This window comes from Pleurodeles waltl, chromosome 6 (genome assembly GCF_031143425.1).
Source record: "Pleurodeles waltl isolate 20211129_DDA chromosome 6, aPleWal1.hap1.20221129, whole genome shotgun sequence".
Classification (NCBI taxonomy): domain Eukaryota; kingdom Metazoa; phylum Chordata; class Amphibia; order Caudata; family Salamandridae; genus Pleurodeles; species Pleurodeles waltl.
Window position 1 is genome coordinate 784,513,627 of NC_090445.1, and position 19,816 is coordinate 784,533,442.

The 19,816-nt window shown below is 47.7% G+C and overlaps 1 protein-coding gene across 1 annotated transcript; it reads right to left on the bottom strand.

Annotated features, from left to right (window-relative positions):
• Positions 1 to 2,727: 2,727 nt before the first annotated feature.
• Positions 2,728 to 19,041, bottom strand: DUSP5 (dual specificity phosphatase 5). The gene is made up of 4 exons (XM_069239409.1): positions 18,571 to 19,041; positions 13,242 to 13,384; positions 10,569 to 10,788; positions 2,728 to 4,313 (listed from the first exon to the last, which is right to left on the bottom strand). Exons 1-4 carry the CDS (start codon positions 18,989 to 18,991, stop codon positions 3,913 to 3,915), a joined length of 1,185 nt encoding a protein of 394 aa, XP_069095510.1. The 5' UTR covers positions 18,992 to 19,041; the 3' UTR covers positions 2,728 to 3,912.
• Between the last annotated feature and the right edge of the window lie 775 nt (positions 19,042 to 19,816).

A 19,816-nucleotide genomic window follows, 5' to 3' on the forward strand; every position in this document is an offset into this window, starting at 1 on the left:
GTGTTTGGATGGAGTGGGGTTGGGGGATGTCAGGGGAGTGTTGGGGGACATGGGGGAGTCGTCTACCCGTGACAGGTAAAGAATTCCCTGTCACTAGTAGGGCCTACCACCATGGTTGCTAATGCCACGGAAACCATGGCGATAGGGCGGCTCATAATGCCGCCGGTGGTACTATGTGGGCCGCTGGGTTTGAGATTGACATCTCCGGGCTGGCGGCTCATACCGCCACGGTATGAGTGGTGAAGTGGTGGATTGGCTGCAGCCAACCAGCCACACTCATAATGTGGCTGTATGTACCGCCAGCCTGTTGGCTATAATATCAAAATAATCAAAAGACCGCCAGGGTTAAAATGAGGGCCAATATTCTTTGTACTCACATACAGGGCTTGGCTGCAGGCCAAGCCTTCTGTGCCCTTTGCTACGATAAATAGCATTTACAAGGCATGGCCTTTGTGTGCTGTACATAAAGCTTGGCTATTGGTATAACTGTAATTGCTATCCCCTGTATGGAGGGCGAGTATGGTAAAGACCCTGTCCCCTGTATATGTAGAACGTAGCCCCATTTCATCCTTTGAGTTTTATGTGTCTATTTAAAGGCACAGTTCCACGACACCTCGTGTGCATTACGCCCGGCAAATCTACCTACAAGGTCATAGAATGTTGTTCATTGTCTGACTATGCCAGACTGTAGTTATAGGAATTGACTACAGAATTACACAACTACTTCATCTCATACTGGTCTGTTACTTCACTTGGGTTATTTCGGACCTCGAAGAGTACTGCTCTAATGTGTTTTTTTTCTTTACAAAAACATGACATGCTTTTCCATTTGAAGAGTGTATAACAAAGGAACCAGTTCTGGTTGCACATGAAGTGCCGAAATATCTTTAGAATGTTTTAGATTAGGACTATGTAATGATTTATGTCGGATCCTCTTAGCTGTAAATTATTGTGGAGATTATCTCTGTGGAAACAAACATATTGTTTGTTTCTTATGTCTGTTGTGTAAAGCAGTGGTTTCCAACCTGTGGTCCGGGGACCCCTGGGGGTCCGCGAAGCCTACTCATGGGGTCCGCGACTGCTTAGAAAACTAAATAATATTAACAGATTAGGTCCCCAGATTTCAGTAATGACTCGGGGGGGGGGGCCCGGATTCCAATAATGGTTTAGTGGGGGTCCCCGGGTTCCATTAATTATAAAGTAGGGGTCCACAGAAGTCATAAGGTTGGGAACCACTGGTCTAAAGGACAAATGTTATATGTGACGTCATCGGTGAAGGCATTATTCCATAACCTGGGTTAGGGTGTGAGCTTAGTAGAGAATCATGAAGACCCATAACCAATGTTTTAAGTGGACATGTTAGTATTTGTTACTTTTGTGTAACTGTATATCACCAGGAGGATTCCTTTCATTCTCTTCAAAGTGGTTTGAGACCCTTGGAGAGCAGAACGAGAAGAAATGGGAATGAAGCAAATAACAGTTAGAAGCAGGTATTGCTGGACTTTACTCTCCCCTTCAGAAGGTACCTCATTTTCAAATTATCTTTGGATGTTACCTATATTACTGTCAGGCTTATTGTTATGGTACAATCAAACTTGATTTTCAAAAGTTGTTCTTTGAATGTTGCAAGAGCTAAACCTCCAGCTATTAAGGGGGCTAGCACCAGCAATCCCAGTAATTAGGTTATGGAAACCCGTGCAAAACATTTTTTTCAGTTTCATATGGCATTTGGCCCGAGAGCATCTGAGTGCTTCACAAGAGAACCAGACATTACAAATTAGGCACAGAGAGGTTAAGTGATTTGCTAGGAATCTGAGGTTGTTGTGACAAGGCAGGATTCAAACAAGAATTGATTTCCAAGGTCCAAAGTGGGCAGCTCTAACTACCTGGCCACATATCCTGCACATGTTGTGTTAGGGGGTGCCAGCAAGAAGCACAAGTGTGCCCACCACATTCCAACAAGAAAGCACAACACACATTGTCATCACCACATGTACGCTGGGCTTGATAATATGTTGCAACCCCAGTCTACCACAGAGACTTCGGGATAATAACCAGCAACTAGAAGGTGGTCAAAGGAACAGGGAGTGCATAGAGAACAAAAGCAACATTATCCAATTAAGTACAAACCTTTACACTATCCTGCAGAGGCATCCTCCATTTTAAGTTGGCCCATCGCCACACTTACAAATTCAAAGGGACTGTTGTAAATGGTGAATGTGCTACATAAGAACAACATAACATGATTTTGTTGTTAGATGTGGAAAACACAAAGTTTTGGACACCTGTTATCCATAATCACTCTCACCAGCAGAAAAAGTTGCTCCAAAATATGCCCCATACAACCTGGTCAAAAGTGTGTGTTCTTGGCTTGGAGTAAAAACAATGTAAAGCCTGTTTGTGCTTTACAAATAGACAGGCAGATAGAGAAGCTAGAGTGGTAATAAGGGACAACAGATGTGTTATAAGTACTGATGCAGATATTACAACTCAGTCAAGGTATGCCATTTGGGCTACCTAGATGTTTGGGGAGGCGAACAACGTTTACTAGTATACTTTATCTTCGATAACACCGCAACATTTAAAAAAAAAGTTTACTGACCTTATTCGTTTTACCTGTAACTCATTGCTCTATGATCTAATGCCTACAGGGTTAGCGAGGTAGGCTTGTCTTTACAAATACTGCTGGTGTACGTGCCATACTTCATTTATTAATCACATACAATCTTAAATAAGGAAGTTTATTTTCACTATAAAAAGTATTCCATCAGTGTTTCACATTTACAGGTTCACAGGAAGTTATTGCAGATTTTCCCTGTTATTAAAAACGCAGAAGAAACAGCACAGTTGACCTCTTCGCCACACCTGGTAACCACAGGAGGAGATCAAGGAGAACAAAGACCATGACATAGTACAGAAAAAGACATACAGCTGCTATGACCTGGCGATGCTTCCCAAGTGATCAAGTCACCTACACACCTGGTGAGCTTTCTGGTCTCTTTTCTAGCAGTGGTAGATATCCATGCTTGCCACTTTTCAAGTGAAATATTACCAAAGATTTGTTGCTATTGACAAAGTGGAACTTGCCAACCCCATTGTCTGTATATCTGTGGGTACAGTGTATACATCCGCTTTACAGGAACATGCATGAATTCTCCAGGAATATTTCTAAATGCTATTTTTTTAACCAAAATAAATTACTGCTTTAAAAGCTGTTTTGTAACAGGCTCCATCCACTCAAAAAACAGGAACAATACCACCTCAGGACATTCTGTGTGAATGTAGTTCACATGGGTTCAGTGTTGTATACCACGCATCCGCTGCTCCAAGTGGCAGGAGCTGGGAATAACAGCTCCTGAACCCTGCTAGTAGGCTTTGTTAACTCAATTTCCAGGCGTAACATTTAAAGTAGACTACTGGAGTCTAGATGTTACCATCTGCTCTGGATACCGTGCCTATCCCTCAGATATACAAGGTCATTGTCACACTGAAACATGTATAAAAGGCAAAACACAACCAACACAAATGGACATAATTCAAGTCTTTACCATTGGGAAAAAAAGTTCAAGTTTTGTTGTTTTTTTTTTTTTTAAAGTTTGGCTTGCATACAACAAAATATAATATTTCTGTTTCTCTGTTTCGTACAGATTCTAAATTGTCAAGAAGGCAAACGCCGAACGTATGATCTAGTGTGGATGACAAGGAATTGCTTAAATGGAAGTAGATGCACATTGGAAATTGCTCAATATGTCACCTGCACACCCCTATCACATACCAAAGATGAGCAAGGGGGCTTTGGTTCAGGAAATTGGCATTCACAATGTGTGCAAATCCTTGCCATGGATGTGTTTCTCAGTATTGCACATGTACAGTGACAGTTATTGTGAAAGAAGTCTTTAGTCTTGGTCTGTTTCAACACGAGGAAGAGGCCGTGATTGGGCTTATTGTAAGCTGATGCACAGGTGAACACAGGGGCACGGTGGTCAACACCGTTGTAGGGAATGGATAACGGGAACTATCGAAGGTCTTGCCAAGAGCCAGCTCCTCGGCAAAAAAGGAGACCGTATCCCGTTTACAGGCTGCAACGGGTAGGCTGGCAGCAGCAGAGAGGATCTCTGATTCATAGTGCAGTAATTGGCCCATGAAGCCAAAGTTCGGTGAGATCATACTCCGCCGCTGCTTGATGTAGTCGAAGGCCTCCTCGAGGCGGATGGCTTTGGTTTTCATGAGGTATGCCATGCAGATGGTGGGAGAACGTGAGATGCCAGCCTCGCAGTGTACCAGGACCTTCCCGCCAGCCCGTCTTACTGTATCTGCAAATGAAAGGCACAAGACGTCATTAGAAGGTAGAGGCCTATCCGTGTGTTCCAATAAAAGTGGCCTCTCTAGCCGATCTTCTAGATCTTAGACCTCATTAGCCAAAAGAAAACATTCAGCGGAAGTGGTAACAGGGCGATGCGCATCGGGCTCAGCATCACAGGTACTATCACTAACCAACAAATTTTTGTCTGAATGAAGTTCAGGCAGTATCTAGTAAAGGCTGAGCCTGTGGGGGAATACAGGTTTAAAAATGCAATTACCATAGTATACAGTGCATAATGACAAGAGTAACCCACTAATCCCTTCTAAACTCTACTAGTAAAGATCAAGGGTCAGCTAGTAGGAATCTTTCAAACCAAACCAGGAACCAAGCAATGGCAGTATAAAGAACAAATGTAAAAGCACTTACACTGTCTCTATGCTTCTCTCTCTCTCTTCTACCTTAGTAGTTTGAGGCAGAGTCAGGTACACGACTTCAGAGGGCCCTGACCCTATAACCTCAAAGACTTCCCACCTTGTTCACTATCCCCCATATGTTCTTCCAACCATATAGGCATTGGGCCTTCAGCGTATCAGTCCTGACAAAAGCGCTGAAAGGCCACACCTGTAGGTGATGTGCGCTATACAAAACGGCAAGTGTCAATAACAAGATATTCCTAGTCAACCAAGGTCTCTCTTTAGGAGTGTTTGGTTTTAGTGGAAAAAATTCATACTGTTGGCGCATTTCATATGGCCATTTATATTTCATTTCAAGAACTGTTCAACATAGGTATGCTGTGGAGGGGTGGGGAGAAGTCGACAAACACCAGTGCTTGTGCATACAGTAGGGCCCAAACAAAGTAATCCACAAACCCGAAAAAGCCATGAATTGAATTTCCAATCCACCCTCAAATAAAACGTACTTAACCCTCTTCCAAATATAAAATAAACACCATGTGGCCTCATTCATCGGTTGTCGCTGAAAGCGACACGTGTTCGACAAATAGCAATTTGAAGAACTCACGGGGCTGGAGCTGGCAACGCGGAGACAATCCATTGCGTCCTAAGGACCCCCTACTCCGTTAGTCGATGCCCTTTTACCCTTCCCCTGTCCTTTCGTTGACACGGCCTGTGCACCAGGAACTCAATAACCATAAAACCCATAAACCTGGAAGGAGCAGCCTTTCGGCGCTACGGGCAGGAAGCAGCAGAGAGCACGGCACCTCTCCCGGGACCCGCCATTGCTGTCAAAGCTGCGCCGTCTTTGTTGACAGACAAAGGGCACATTCCAGGCATTCCTGGTTAATGCGGCTCTGAAGAAAGCCCGGCCTCGGAGGGCAGGGTAGGTTTATCCGCCCTTCCTTACAATCCCACTTTGCCAAGGCCGAGTGGGGCCTGGAGTCTGCCTCGTTGGCGGTTTATTGCACTTAACCTGACACAAATAGCCCTGTTATCATCAGGATACCAAACAGCAAATTAAGTTTACAACCTGGCGTCAACCCTTTAAGGCCGGGTGATGTTATTACATTAATGGCCGGGAGCAGAGAGGAAGAGCACGCCGGAGGCTAAGCTCTGTTTATTTATCTCTATTTACTGCGCTGTTTTATTAAACCCGTTCAGCCCCTTCCTCGGAAGCGGCCAGCGCCCTTTAACTGTCACGAGTCCTTCCGCCCTCCTACTCGTGCCCAGGGCGGCCGACGTCCGGTAAACATGGAAGTCCAATAGCTTACAGAATATTACAAATGCAAAAGTATATGTGTAAAATGGATTAGACCGTCCTCGATGCGCTTGGTACAGCCCAGAGGGGCCTCGGGCATGTGACAGTTTGAAATAACACTGCGCCCAGCATGACACATGTATATGACAACTGAAACAGAGGAAAGACTGCTTCAATTAAGGGCAGGCCATTCTGGTAGCCCCGTAGAGGAGCCGTATGGGATAGAAGTAGCCGGGGCTGAGGCCTCGATATTTTGCCAACATCTTTATCTGAGCGCACACGTTGACGGCGCGGTGCTGTGCGTTTAAATGCTTTGCTAAGTACCGTAGCGATCAGGGTAGCTTTGCTTAGGTGCAGATGACCTACAGAAGGTCAGGCCCCAGGTCTAACACTTGTATCGCACCAGTGAGTGTGTGTGATCCTCACATCCTAAGCCTGCAAGAACAAGTGCGCTGCGTGAAAACATAGCGTATCATGCGTGCAGGCACCTGCACAAGGTGATACAACCCGAGCCTAAGCACCTGCACAGAGAAACACTTCTCACAACCGAGAACACGCGTCGTCCTTGCGCGTTCATGGCCCACGCCCGTCAGCACCTGCACGTTGTGCACCCATTTTCTGACTTCCTGCACACAGGGTTAGCCAGGGCTCTCGTGCGCATCTGCACTGGCAGTGCACTTTCTCTCCACTGTAGTAGCTATGCTAGCTGGTGAGAGGCACCCCCACCCAGACTTGAAGATCTAACGATGACGCACTTCAAATCCGACTGTACAAAATAGGGCCGTTGTTAAGCACCTACACCCGAACCCCTCACCTCCGGTTGATGTTCTTCGTTAATGTACACCATATCTCACCAGCCCTCTTATTACCAGGAGGTCTTCAGATCTGGAAGAGATGCAAAGGTCGACTCTCAAGAAAGAAGCAGAAGATGCAATAGTGTAGTAAGAATGCCACGTGCCCTGGTGCATGCAAGTAAAATGGCCACTCTGATTGCAGCTGGGGTAGTAACTACAGCAATTATCAGAATTCGAAGGGCTGCTTTGGGCGCAGGGGGCCACTGCCTAACGGCAGCTACATTAGATGGTGGACACCTACAAAGTGAATCTAGAAGAACTCTGTAAACAAAAATCAAAAGACTGTGCCTCATTGCCTAAGGGACCTGCGGTAGAAATCTGTAATTACATAACATATGGGCCCAAAGTTGCATTCCAGAAGGTTTGTCCTTCGAAGTCGATAAATAGATTACTCAGTTACAATCCATTTAGGGCTTAACACCTATGTTTGAATGCCACGAGATAATTCAGTTTAATAGTCTTCAAAATGATGTCCGCTCGCGCTTTTTTAAATAGGATCGTGCATCCTTTTTATATTTCAACATCTGCTATATATTGCATTTATATTAATTTGTATTTATAAAAATTGGGCTGTGATCAAATGGACTTTATAGCAGACTTCATAAACAGTTCATTGTCATGTCAGGTTAATGATAGCACTGGAGCAAAAAACTTTAAAGGCCGTTTGCCCACACAAGTCAAAACATGACTGGGTTTAGTGTATGTCAAAGTGTGTACAAGTCAGTAAGATAAAGTGGGTCAAGCATTCTCGCACAGACAAAAAAAAAACGCACTTTTTTTTTATCCATCACAGGTAGGCAAAAGGTGTACGACTCAATAATCACGCATGTAATTTTAGGACATGCTCCCTTATCTTTAGTCACCAGAACCTACGCTACCATTAGGCAACAAACACGCGAAAGGATTCCAGGGGTGCAGTTTTTATACAAGGTGCTGCATCGAGGCACTTTGTTCCACGCTATTGTCATTTAAACAAAACAAATATTATGCCCCAGTATGTCAGCCGGGGTGTGTTTAGAAATGGCATTTAGGGCATTTTTTTCCAGAGCTTTATCCATGGTGGTTTCTCTCTTCTATGAGATGTTTATTTAATTATTATAAATTCATAAATGGCTTTAAATGAGTAGTTTTAAGCCAGGCTTCCATGTCTGGTTCACATTGCTTTAATGCCACTGGAAACGTGAAAAAATCTTGCGCAGTATATCGCTACTAGTTCACAGTAATTTAAGGAGAAAGTAAAACGCCACGGCTTCCTTAGGTGAGGTAGGCAGAATGTTTGTCCACCGGAAATAGGCCGCTGTGTAACCCAAGCTTGGCGTTTAATCTGGGTGTGTTGGGAAAGGGCGGCCAACATCGTTTATTTGGCTTTATGAAAGGGCGTGGCCGCAAAGCCGGTAGCTGGGTATCTCCCCAGCCACCGCCCTGCTGCAGGACATCCCGAGGACAGGGCAGGCTCCAATCCGTTGCCAATGAAGCATCAACTAACACTGGCCAGGGGCGCGGCTGCCCGCAGCCAGGATGTGGTACACCCGACGAGAAGAGCGCCGACTTCACAGCAAACGACTGAGTGAAGATGCGGCCATGAAGCACAGCATGCCTGCTGCACTGACAAGGTGGCCTGCAGAGGGTTCGCTTCCGGCGCCTTCTGCGGCCTCCTTCGTCACGCGGCCGCCCCGGGCACTCTGCTGTACGGGAGGCATCGAAGATGTGCCCTGAACTCCCAGGGGTGCCCGCAACCAGCTACTTCTGGACTGCGAGGCTAAGCACTTCCTGTCTCACGAGCCTCAGGGATCGCACGGCCTTTAATGAGGAGGCGGCGGGGCAGCGTGAGTCAGAGGCAGGCTGAGAGAAGCGGCCTGTACTCCCACGGTGCTGGGCTCCGAGGACCCGTGGGGCTGGTGCAGAGTCACTCTTCACAGGCCGCCAGGAGACAGCTGGCTGCTGGGGATAGCCGCTCACCCTACTATACGCTAGTGTGCCCCCCTCCCCCGGTAGGAACAACATGCCTTGTCCGTCCTCATACTGTAACAGTGAAGGGCCAAGTTGGGGTCACTTGTCCAGCCCTGAATTTCAAGCGTAACGTGGCTACAATTACTTAGATTATTAACAACACACATTTCAGAAGTCTCTCCCCTTCGCTGAGCAAATTTATTATTACACGTGGCGGTCTGAAAAGAACACGACATTTAAAAGAAGTCACTCTATCGGCGGAATATAAGCTATTTAACATTAACATTCCCGGTGCCTTGCACACAAATGTAACTTATAGACTAAAATACAAGTGGATCTATTGTGCGAACATGTTTTTGACTGCGGCGTACTGTGCAATAATAAAAACAGAAAGAATATTTTTTCTGATTGGGTATATTTCCATCAATATAATCAGCTGTACAGCTATCTTCAAAGACAATAGGCCAGGGCTATTCATTGATGAGCGCAGATCACACAAATGACGGCAGTGTCCCGTCAAACTCCAGGACGAGCTGTCAAAACAATGGCACATACAGAAAGAGGTTCTCCAGAAATAAACGGCGCTGTCTCAGGGGGAGCCTGACAAAATGTCAGCTTTTCAAGTGGTTTCTGAACAGCAAGGGGTAGGAACACTGCCCAGAGCATTCTCGGCTGCACAACAAAGCCCTGCCCACAATGTCGTTCAAACTTAACATGAAAAGGAGGTCAGCGCCTTTGTTTTTAGTCACACAAGCCAACAAGAAATACCAAGTATTCTTTCAGAGAATACACCTCTGATAAGGTCGGGAATGTGCCCTCACTAGCCGGACAATGCACAATAACAGAACTCCAATGTACAGACACGATAAAGCAGTCCCAGGTCAGTCTTACCCTAGGGGGCGAGGAATTATGCTTTTACACACAAATAAGAATTTTTACTACGGAGATGAAGCTGATCAGTTTATAGATGCTCTTTTCTTTAAGTGTAAAGGGCCAGTGAAAGTATTTTCTTTAGCATCGCTTGGCGAGTGAAGAAAAGGGGAAGCAAGATAGTTCAGTAGTTAAAGAACACACGGGGCATACGTGGAATCTGCGGTTCACAGGTTTGAAACCCGGGGGGGGGGCATTCTTTCAAAGAGGATAAAATAAACCCTACTGCCCCAGAGGAATAACTCTTACTAATGCACTAATGCGCCAAGAGGCCATCTAGTTTATAGTGAGCATCATCACAGGCACTCTGCCTCCTTCTACCCTGCAGGCTCTGTGTGTAGCGAGTGGCTGGGGAAATTGGGCAGACTGGGTGGATATGAAGAGCTTAGGAGGTCAGCCTGCATGTTCTGTGGTTGTATTGTTCTAGCAGGCCCCAAGTAAGAGACCCTGACCCGGGAAGTAGTGCTGCTTCCCAATGCACTACCCTTCAAAATGGAGATCCAGGGTGACACATGACTCATTGTCTTAAGAACCTTCACTCCTGTGCTTTGAAAACATCCTGCTCTAAATCCTAACTTGTGGTTGTGAGCCAAAGAGACCCAGCCCCTGGTGATGGTATACATAGAAGGCACTACTTATGTTAATAGAACTGCTGGAGGGGACCAGTGTGCAGGAACACTGAATCCTGTCTAACATAGCGCATAACTTTGTAAACTCTGCTAGCACAAGATACTGATCCACATCCTGTTCCTACCAGCATACAAGGGGCCACCGGATGCACAACCAACAACACTGCAAGCACAAGAATCAATACGTACCAATGAAATCGATGGCTTCTTCAAAGTGAGAGCTGATGTCCGCCATGTGGTTATCCTCCACCGGGATCCACTTGTAGTGGAACTGGTCCTTGGCGCAGTCGGAGCTCTTCCGGGACACGTTCAGTAAGGCAGTGATACGCAGGTTGGCCAGGAATTCACATTTGGAAGCATGGTGGGCACTGCCAAGGTAGAGGAAAGGGAGGATTTCCACCGGACTGCCCTGTGAAGCAAGAGGAGAAAATTCATGAAATACCAGGCATGTACTCCATTCACTGCCACTTGTGACTAAACTATTCGCACCAGGGCCTAATTTGGGTACAAAAACTCTACAAATTTCTGAAACCGGCTACACCTTGATTTGAAATGGTCTCAGACAAGTAAATAGTGCAGTGAAATAAAATCCCACTGCACACATGTGCAAATCCATTGAGCAAACAATGCAAACATACTGGATACATAAATGCTTAGATTACAGCAATATCTGTTAGCGAAGAGCTTAATAGCTGCACTGTTTTCAACACTGCTAGAGGGGTGGCAGACGAGCGGAAGTGTTTCCCATGAAGGAACACGACATAAACATCAGGGCACCACAGCAGGCTGCTTACTGGTCTCTGCCCCACAATCTGCCAGCATTAGAGGCCGGTGAGTCACATGTGCCAAAGCCCACGCGCAGGAGCTGATTTCGTGTGTCAGTCCACATCTGCAGCTGCAGATTAAACCCACTGCTGAACACTTCATTTCCGGCTCAGCCCACTCTGGGCTTTCTGGGAGCAGATGGGGCACCATGCGGATCTTCCCTCACATGGAAATATAAGAGGGTCAGAGTTTTAAGTGTTTATGGGTGGATACGAATGAAGATAGTATTTTAAAAGGCCTGTGGTCACATTCCCTACAAACGCGATTAACGTAAAGACAGGAGAAGAGCGGAGCTTGACCATTACGTGGTACTTTCCCATACTCCATGCCAACAGCGGGACATGCTCTCCCACCTAAGTGATTAAAAATGCAACTCGTTTCCAGGTGGCTTTGAACGGAAGTCTCCGTATCTGGAAAGTGGCCATTCATTGAAATGAATTTTGCTAATCCTAGTTCACTACTTATGCTTACTATTCTGGCGATTTGTGTCACTTTGCACAGGTTGTGCTGCCCTTATTGGTTGTGGATGGAATAACAGGCAAGAGTCCAGAAGGAGTTCAAGGTGTAATATTTAGTCTGACACATATTTATGAATAGAATGTGGTGTGGGTGTTTGAGGACTCCCGGTTCTCTTCTATTAGATTCTTTCTGCATTTTCTCGGTTTCCCTGTCCATCTCACACTGTTAAGAAGAGAATGGGAGAGGCCTTTGGCAGCCAGAGGTCAGCATGAGACATTCCTTCCTGAGCAGCAATGAACGAGACACATTCCTTTCTTCCCTTCCTGAAGAAGGCATTCTTCCTTCCTGACAGTAGAGGAAAAAAGACTGACAAGCAAGAATTCCACTTGTGAAATTGTTTGCTGGCTGAAGAGCAATACTGAGCGACTGTGCACATTCTAAAGCTCGGATAAGACAAATCCACCCCCGCAGTCACATAGAATGTTAACCTTCAGAAAGGAAAGGCCAGGATAAGGAGCTGGATCCACGGGCAAGCGGAATTAGTGATGGACTGGCTATAAAAAGATTCAACCTGCCAGTGAAGGGCATATTACCTAGCTGCTTTCTGGCACGGGCTTGGCCTCGTGAACAGCCACAAGACTACATTAACTATAGGTTACCATTTCATGAACAAGCCGTCTTCCTTGAAAATGCATTAGCAGACTGCTTACATGAAAAAGGCTGGTTCATGCGCAATCACACTGGCGGACAGGAACCGACATCAGTTCACTCTGCACTAGGATGTGCACTTTTACAATGGCAGTTGTTGGAAGATGGGCATTAAGGACATTAAGATTTCAAAAGCCAGGCAATCCCGGTATCCTTTGGGTGGAGTTACAATCAAAGCCGAACCACCCCTACAGCAGGGATGTTACCAGCCCAAGCTTCAAACCATGATTAAGACCCCCAAAATGGGTTCGCTTCCCAGTGAGGAAAACCATAGCAATATGTGTTTGTTTTTTGTTACACTACATACTCGTGTTCCAACTAATGACATTCTCGTGGTATGAAGTGTTACATAACTGTCACCCTTTCGGGGACAGCCCGAGAAAAAGAGAAATTATTTAAATCTCACAACAAAAGTTTGAGCGTACATAGGAGACAAGGGAGGCTCTCCTCACAATATGGCAACGGTGCGAACTACATCACTTGTATATAGAACAATCATAAAAAATAAAAATCCGTCATAAATTACTAAACGTAGCATTCGTGAAAGTACTTAGGGAATAGATGTGTTGCTAACATAGTAGAGTGAAAAAACATTGTAGGTCTAGGTGAATTGCTGACGAGTGAAAACAAACATATTAACACACAAGAGACGTGCTGTTTGCATATTTACATCACTATGGCTGGTTATCTAACAAGTCAACAGAATTAGTGAGAGAGGAAGGCTGTGTGGCTCTAAATGCTGATTTCCTAAAGTTCAGTTGCATAAGTTTTGTGGGGCAGCTTCAGTTTTTCTTTAGTTCTTTGGCTGAAGTCGTACATGGTGCGTGAGCTCCTTCCGTCCCCCTACACCAAACAGTCTAACTCACACACCTGGTCGTAGGCCGGCTTGTGGTGAGAGCTGAGCTTCTCCTGGTGCTCGAGGTGGTTTCTGTCTGCGTCACTTCCGTCCTGAAGAGGCGCTCTCTGCTCCCTGCAGCACTCCGGGTACAGCTGGCGGAAGGCCTCGTAGCCCTCTGCAAGAGAAGGAGACAGACTTCACTGACAATGCAACAAACTGACTGAAGGAGCTCTGAAGAGACAACGCGCTGCTTCAAGGTCACTTCTGTGCGGACATACAGTGTGACAGAGCACTACCACCACTGTCTTTCACGATTACAATAGCACACCCTCTCATGCTTTCCTGGGTTTGATGTGACAGAACTCCCTGAGTTCCCATGGTCACTATAAGGCAGCTTCCCATGTTTGTTGTAACACACACCCTCGCCTTCATATGTTCTATGTAACACAATCACCATGCCTTGCAGTGTTTGCTGTAGCACATATTATCGCCTTAATATGTTGTATGTAAGACTACAATGTCTTCCTGTGTTTGTTGTAACAGAACCTCGCCTTAATATGATCTATGTTAAACAGCCACCGTGCCTTCCCCAGCCTGTTGTAACGCAGCTCCTCGTGCCTTCCCATGTTTTACAACAGAACCCCAGTACCGTGTCATGATCTCAATAGCAGAACCCCGTGCCTTCCCATGGCCTCGCAACAGAGACTCTTGTGAATCTCAGTAACACAGCTCAGGGGCTTTGTATCAGAGCCCCCACCCCGCCTAACGATGGTGTCTGTAACGAAGCACTGATACATTCCCAGGGCCTCGGTATCCGGTGGTCTCTGTAACAGAACCTAATCCTTTCAATGAGGTCAGTAACAGAGCACCCGCGATCCGACATACCTGTGGTCTCGATGACAAAGGCCCCCATACTTCCAATGATTTTAGAAACATTGCCCCCACAACTAAAGTCCAAGCAACACAGCCCCTCCAATCCTTCGCACAGCTCCTGCAACTGAGCCCCCAGTGCTCCCCGTGGTCTCAATAAGAGAGCCCCCCCCGCCCGCCACATCCTTCCAATGGTCTCAGTGACATGGCCCTCCCAATAGTCTTTCGTGTCCGCTGAACACAAGACACCCTGCCCCGCCCGTGACTGCCCTGTTCTCTGCCAAGACGCCAGCTCCTGCCTTGCGATCGCTGTAACTAGTGACAGGGGGGCATCTTTGGTACCACAGACTTCTTTAATCTGTGAACCTCTAGCTGCACAATCCTCGGCCTCCAAACCGTTAGAGTAAATGGGTAGCTATCGCCACCCTCCATTGTACAGAAATGCAAGCACAGAAAACAGAACATTTGACGCGTTTGTACTGTTCGTTAAGATCGGAGTCATGGGGCTGGGGTGGGTCTGTGCGCTATTCCTGTACACAAAGCTCCGTGTGTGATGATATGCAAGCGGCTAGATTGCTGCCTCCGGTGTTTTTGAACATCGCATTTGTTGACAGTGTTGGTGGCAGCTCTCCTCGGACGGGAGTGGAAGGGATGCGAGCAGCACACTCCAGGAGGAAAGCAGCATGTCGGGCCGCTAGAGCGCTCAACGGGATGAATGAATCGGTGTCATTCACTTCACAGCGTCATTGATAATCGATAGTTCCATTCACAATCCCGTGGCGGCGTCCTCGCTGTGTCCATTCATACCGGGGCCTTCCCGAGACCAGGCCAGAGCGCGCGACGGGGGCACATCACAGCCTGCCCAAGTGCATCGGACGAGCCCTGCTAAGCGCAGGAAGCGCCTCGAAGCGAAGGCACGCGGGGTGAACGTGTCTTTCAAGCTTCCCTTTCCCCACCACAGTACCCCCGCAGCAGGCACCGATTATCCGCTGCTACCTACTCACACACTCCTGCTTCTTGCAGTACCCTCCACAAACTGTGGGGAGCGAAGGGTTAACGGTTATCTCCGGGACGCTGGTACAGCTCATCCACAGCAGTGACTCACCTGCCCATCACCGGCAAACCCCTCCATAACCCACACTCCCCACCCTCGGGCCATTCCGGTTTCCAGACTAGGTAGGGAGGGGCTCGGCCACATCCCGTGTTCATGACACCCGCCACCGCCCGCACACCTACAGGCTGGAGGCCTCTATCTATGCATCGGCTGAGAACCACACAAATAACCGCCTCACGCAGGCTGCACCCCACCCAGAACTAACCACAGAGATACCATGTACCTCGGAACAGACAACCACACAGACCATCACTTAATACGGTGTGTACACCACCCAACGCCACCCACCGACACCCTCTAACTCACAGCAAACAACCACACAAACCATCACTTCATACAGTGTGTACACCATCCTGTGCCACCCACCGAGACCCTCTAACTCACAGAAGACAACCACACAAACCATCATTTCATACCGGGTGCACACCACCTAGCGCTACCCACCGAGAGACCCTCTAGCAGCAGGGGCACCCACACCAGCGATCATCCCTGCTCCAGGAAGGCGCGGAAGCGAGCATCAGAAGCAGTCCACCACCAGGACCGCCCTGCTGGGAGATCAGGCAAAACGTACTCTTACACAAAGCAAACACATAACAGTGCGGTTTCACCTCTGCGAACCGTGGCACTGTTTATGCCTCACTGACAAGCAGCCCTGGCCGGCCTCAAGCCCACCAAGTATCAGCCTCAGTGGTTGGCACTCGATTCCCTGTCTGTGCCACTAAACGTGACATGTACACATTCGATCCAGATACTCTGAGTTCTCTTATCTTCCAAATGAGCTTTGGACAGGATCACAAGACATGGTGTCAGCGCAGCCGCAACCGGTTCAAGGGAGACAATTTACTCCAGCTCCAGGACATCCCCGACAAACTGTTTTATTTTTTCATTTCTGTACGCGACGATGGAATCTCACCCAATTAGGACTTGTACGGGCAGACGAACTTGGAGGCCATGGAGATCACAAGTGCCTTTCCATGCCCGGCCCGCCAGGTGTTTCCTCGGTGACACTGGGTGCTGGGTAGGCCTCTCGTGCTCCACCACAGCGGCACCTCAAGCGCTGTTCGCGTCACTGACTGAATGAATGGGGCTTGTGCATCGAGTCCCCCGGGCTGACCCCTATAGAAATGCACTCACCACAAGAGGCGCAGTTTGGGAACTATCGTGACGTTTATAAAAGCGCTCTACGGCCCCCGGGCGCTAAGATAGAGCCTGTTTTAGTGATGTCGACACGTATAATCTGAGTACCTGCGAACAATAGATATTGTGCATGTGACCCAAATATCACTGTAGTCGACCATATATTAGAAATAAAAGGTTCTTGTAAAACAACGTTTTCCGTACAATATATTTTAAAATATGGCACGCCTTACTAAAAAGGGAACTATTTGCCTTGCCCTCTTTTAAAAGCAGACACCTTAAACACCCAGAAAGCTTTGCCAGTGCCCAGCCCTGGAGGCACCCACTACTCGTTCTGTAAAAGAATGAGTCCTGGCCCCAAAGTGTTTCTCAGCCACTGCTGTTGAACGTCAGGATTCCCCAATACTAAGGATCCGTAGTCTTGGTTCCACCTCATAAACCTCCTGAGGACCCCTCCCCCTCCCGTCGCCACTTTATTTCATTCTTGCAGCTTATTTTTCATTCGCTTTCACCCTTTGTCACTGGGTTTTTAACTTTCTCTTTCCACTTTTGTGTTTTTTCTCTTATTTTTTCTGGGCCAAAGTCTGAGGAGGAAAGGTAAGTGTCAATCCACCAGTGATCCACCGGCTCAGTCTAGGCACTGGGGGCATCTGAGCAGAGTTGTCTACATTTATTTATGTAACCGAACATTACAAAATAAAACTATTTCCTTCTATGCGAGGGTGTGTAATGGGGACAGCAAGCAATGTTAGAACTGAGCCCTCCCCTGACAGGAGGACAGAGCCTGCAGCCAGAGCCTCAATGTCGGAGCTGTGATGGGAAAAGTCAGTAAGTCGTTTATTTACACTGGAGTATGTGCCTGGCTGTGTAAAACGCAGGATTTAATCAAACCTGTTATTTACAGTGCTTACACCGACAGCGGTATAAAGAACTCCTTAAAAGGCGGTATAGTGTTTAGTACATTGTCAATGTCCACAGGAAGAGATGTACCAAACATTAACATTTTTAAACAGCGACTTAAGTTGAGCTTTTATCGTTTCTGAGCAATGGATGTATAAATCTACTGTTGGGCACCTAGGGCCAGATGTATCAAAGGGTTTTACCCATTCTGTGTTTATATGAAAATACTTTAGTACATATGGCCCCTAGTGTCTCTCCATGGCACTTAGTGCTATAACACCGTCCGAGCACCGGCCACTTTGTTCTAGTTGATAGATATGCCGTGTGCGCATTTGGTATAACGCAGAATAGTTCCTTTCAGCTGGGAACTGGGCACTGTCAAGCCTCCCCTCTGCGGAAGTACAATGTAAGATGCACTGATATACACCACTTATCACCCCAGATACACTCATTGTTAATATGCAGAGTCAAGTTAGATGAGCCCTTGAACCAGAAATGTTCCACTATGTACTCTCTGAGGTAGATATCTCCTGTACAGTTGTCTCCCTGCATATACAGTTGTCTCCGTGCATGCGTTAAATGTTGGCACTGTTTTGTACCTGTTGTGTCTATCTGCCAGGTGACATTCTGTACATCGGGCGCCCCTTGTACGCTTGTACATTAGCTGAGGCAGATATATTAACGTGCAGACACTTCCCTAAAACGTAGACATCTCTATATATGGTACATATCGTCGTGTACGGTCAAGCTAGACGTCTAGCTGTACATTGATAGGGGTAAATGCCTCCCACTATTCTCTTCCATACTGGACAGCAGCCTTGGTATCATTGCCCCCTTGTACGCTGGTTCTGGTAGATCTCCTTATACACCGCTAGATATCGTCACACCACTCGGTGCTACTATATATGCTATTGAAGTTTGGAGATGCAGTGAAGTGGGGTTTTCCCCTGTGCATTAAACACAGGTGGTGTTTCCAAGTACAAAAAGGTGCTGCAGGTGTCCCCTGGGACACGGAATGAGACAGATTTCTGCATGTAAACAATGGACGGTACACGCTTCTTGCACACTGTTTCGTGCAGATGTGTCCATTACAGATGCCTCCCTGAACAATGCAGGAGATCCCGTGTACATCAGATGTGTCGATACACACTACAGGAGGGTTACCTCCGTAGAGCAGTTTACTAACAGGACCTTCCTTTGCGCTGGCACTACAGTGTAATGTATGTGTGCTGGGGTGCCCACCTACACCAGAAGGGGTGCAGGCACTCCGAGCTATCCCGTGCACTCGGCGCTGCGCACACTTTAACCCCACTACTGGGAACCCCCTCACAGCCGCTCACCTCTCAGGAAGCAGACGCGGGGCCCGGACGGCAGGCTGCTCAGGGTCCGGAGCACGGCGCGCGCGGTGCTGTCCTGGGGCAGCCGCTGCCAGCGCGCGCTGTCTGCGTCCAGCACCACTACGGCAGGGTAAGCGCCCTCCAGAAGCCTGGCGCGCGCTGCCTCCTCCGGCACCACGAAGCGCACGGGCGCCGGCCCCCCGCGGGCTCGCCGCAGGACCAGGGAGTTCAAGTTGACGTTGAGCGATCCGCGAAGGCTGGAGCCCAGGAAGTCCAGCGAGGGCCGGCAGTCCAGAAGCAGCGGCCGCCTGCCGGGACCTGCCCGTAGCAGCCGCCGGAGACGGCGCGCGTCCACGGACGTCACCTTCATGGGGCTGCGGCGCGCGGCGGGCTCCGGCTTCAGACGAGGCGGCACGAGCTGCATGAGGACCGGAGAGCTTGTACTTCACTGTGCGGGGATCCCGCAGTCAGTCCTTTAACTCGAGTAGGTGCTCCCCGCCTGTGACGTCGATGACCAAATACGGAGCGTGACGCGTTGAGCTCTCCAAACATGGTCAGCGCCAGAACTCCGCCTCTACGCGGTTTATCCCCACCCACTCATCGGTCCCACAACGACACCTACTAGTAAAGAAGCTCCATCCAGCGCCAAGAAGGCTGCCATGTTTATAGTGAAGCTTGCTTCGAAAATGAACAAGGATGTATATATCCAGAAAGCAGGTGTTTAATTGTAGAATTTGCATATAAAACAGTTTACCCGAACTGGTTAATTATTTCGAGCCACCTAAAAAACATATGGAAAACTATTGCTATACATTTCTACACACAGATGTAGTTCATCTTGTAGATATGCAACTTTAAAATTAAATATATTTTTTCACATAACATTTTTGAGCTTCCTCTTAAGTCTGTAAACAGCCATAATGAAACGCCTGCCACCTTCCTCTTTCACCTGCTTTTGAAACTCTGGTATGTTCTCGCCCACCACAGAGTAAGGAAGCGGAATGGTTCTGAGCGGGTGGGGGCTTAGGGGAGTCACGGTCTGATAGTAAGTTTACTCAGACAAGGCAGAGGAAGTGGTGCATCGCTTCCTCAGCTATGAATGAGCGCGGCGTGCCGCAGGCGCTTGAATCACCCCTTACCGAGAGTCTCCGGGCAGCTGACTTGCAGGGCAGTCTCTGAGCCTCCGCCTCTTCCTTGAGGAGGGCTGAGGAAATGCCGAGGCTCGGCAGCCGCTGAGTGCCGCAGTGAC

Coding starts and splice junctions, on each gene's coding strand:
- DUSP5 (XM_069239409.1), bottom strand. CDS start 18,991: ATGCAGCTCGTGCCGCCTCGTCTGAAGCCGGAGCCCGCCGCGCGCCGC. Junction 10,789..13,241: donor ACAAGCCGGCCTACGACCAG/GTGTGTGAGTTA, acceptor CTTGCTTCACAG/GGCAGTCCGGTGGAAATCCT. Junction 4,314..10,568: donor AGAAGCCATCGATTTCATTG/GTACGTATTGAT, acceptor TTTCATTTGCAG/ATACAGTAAGACGGGCTGGC.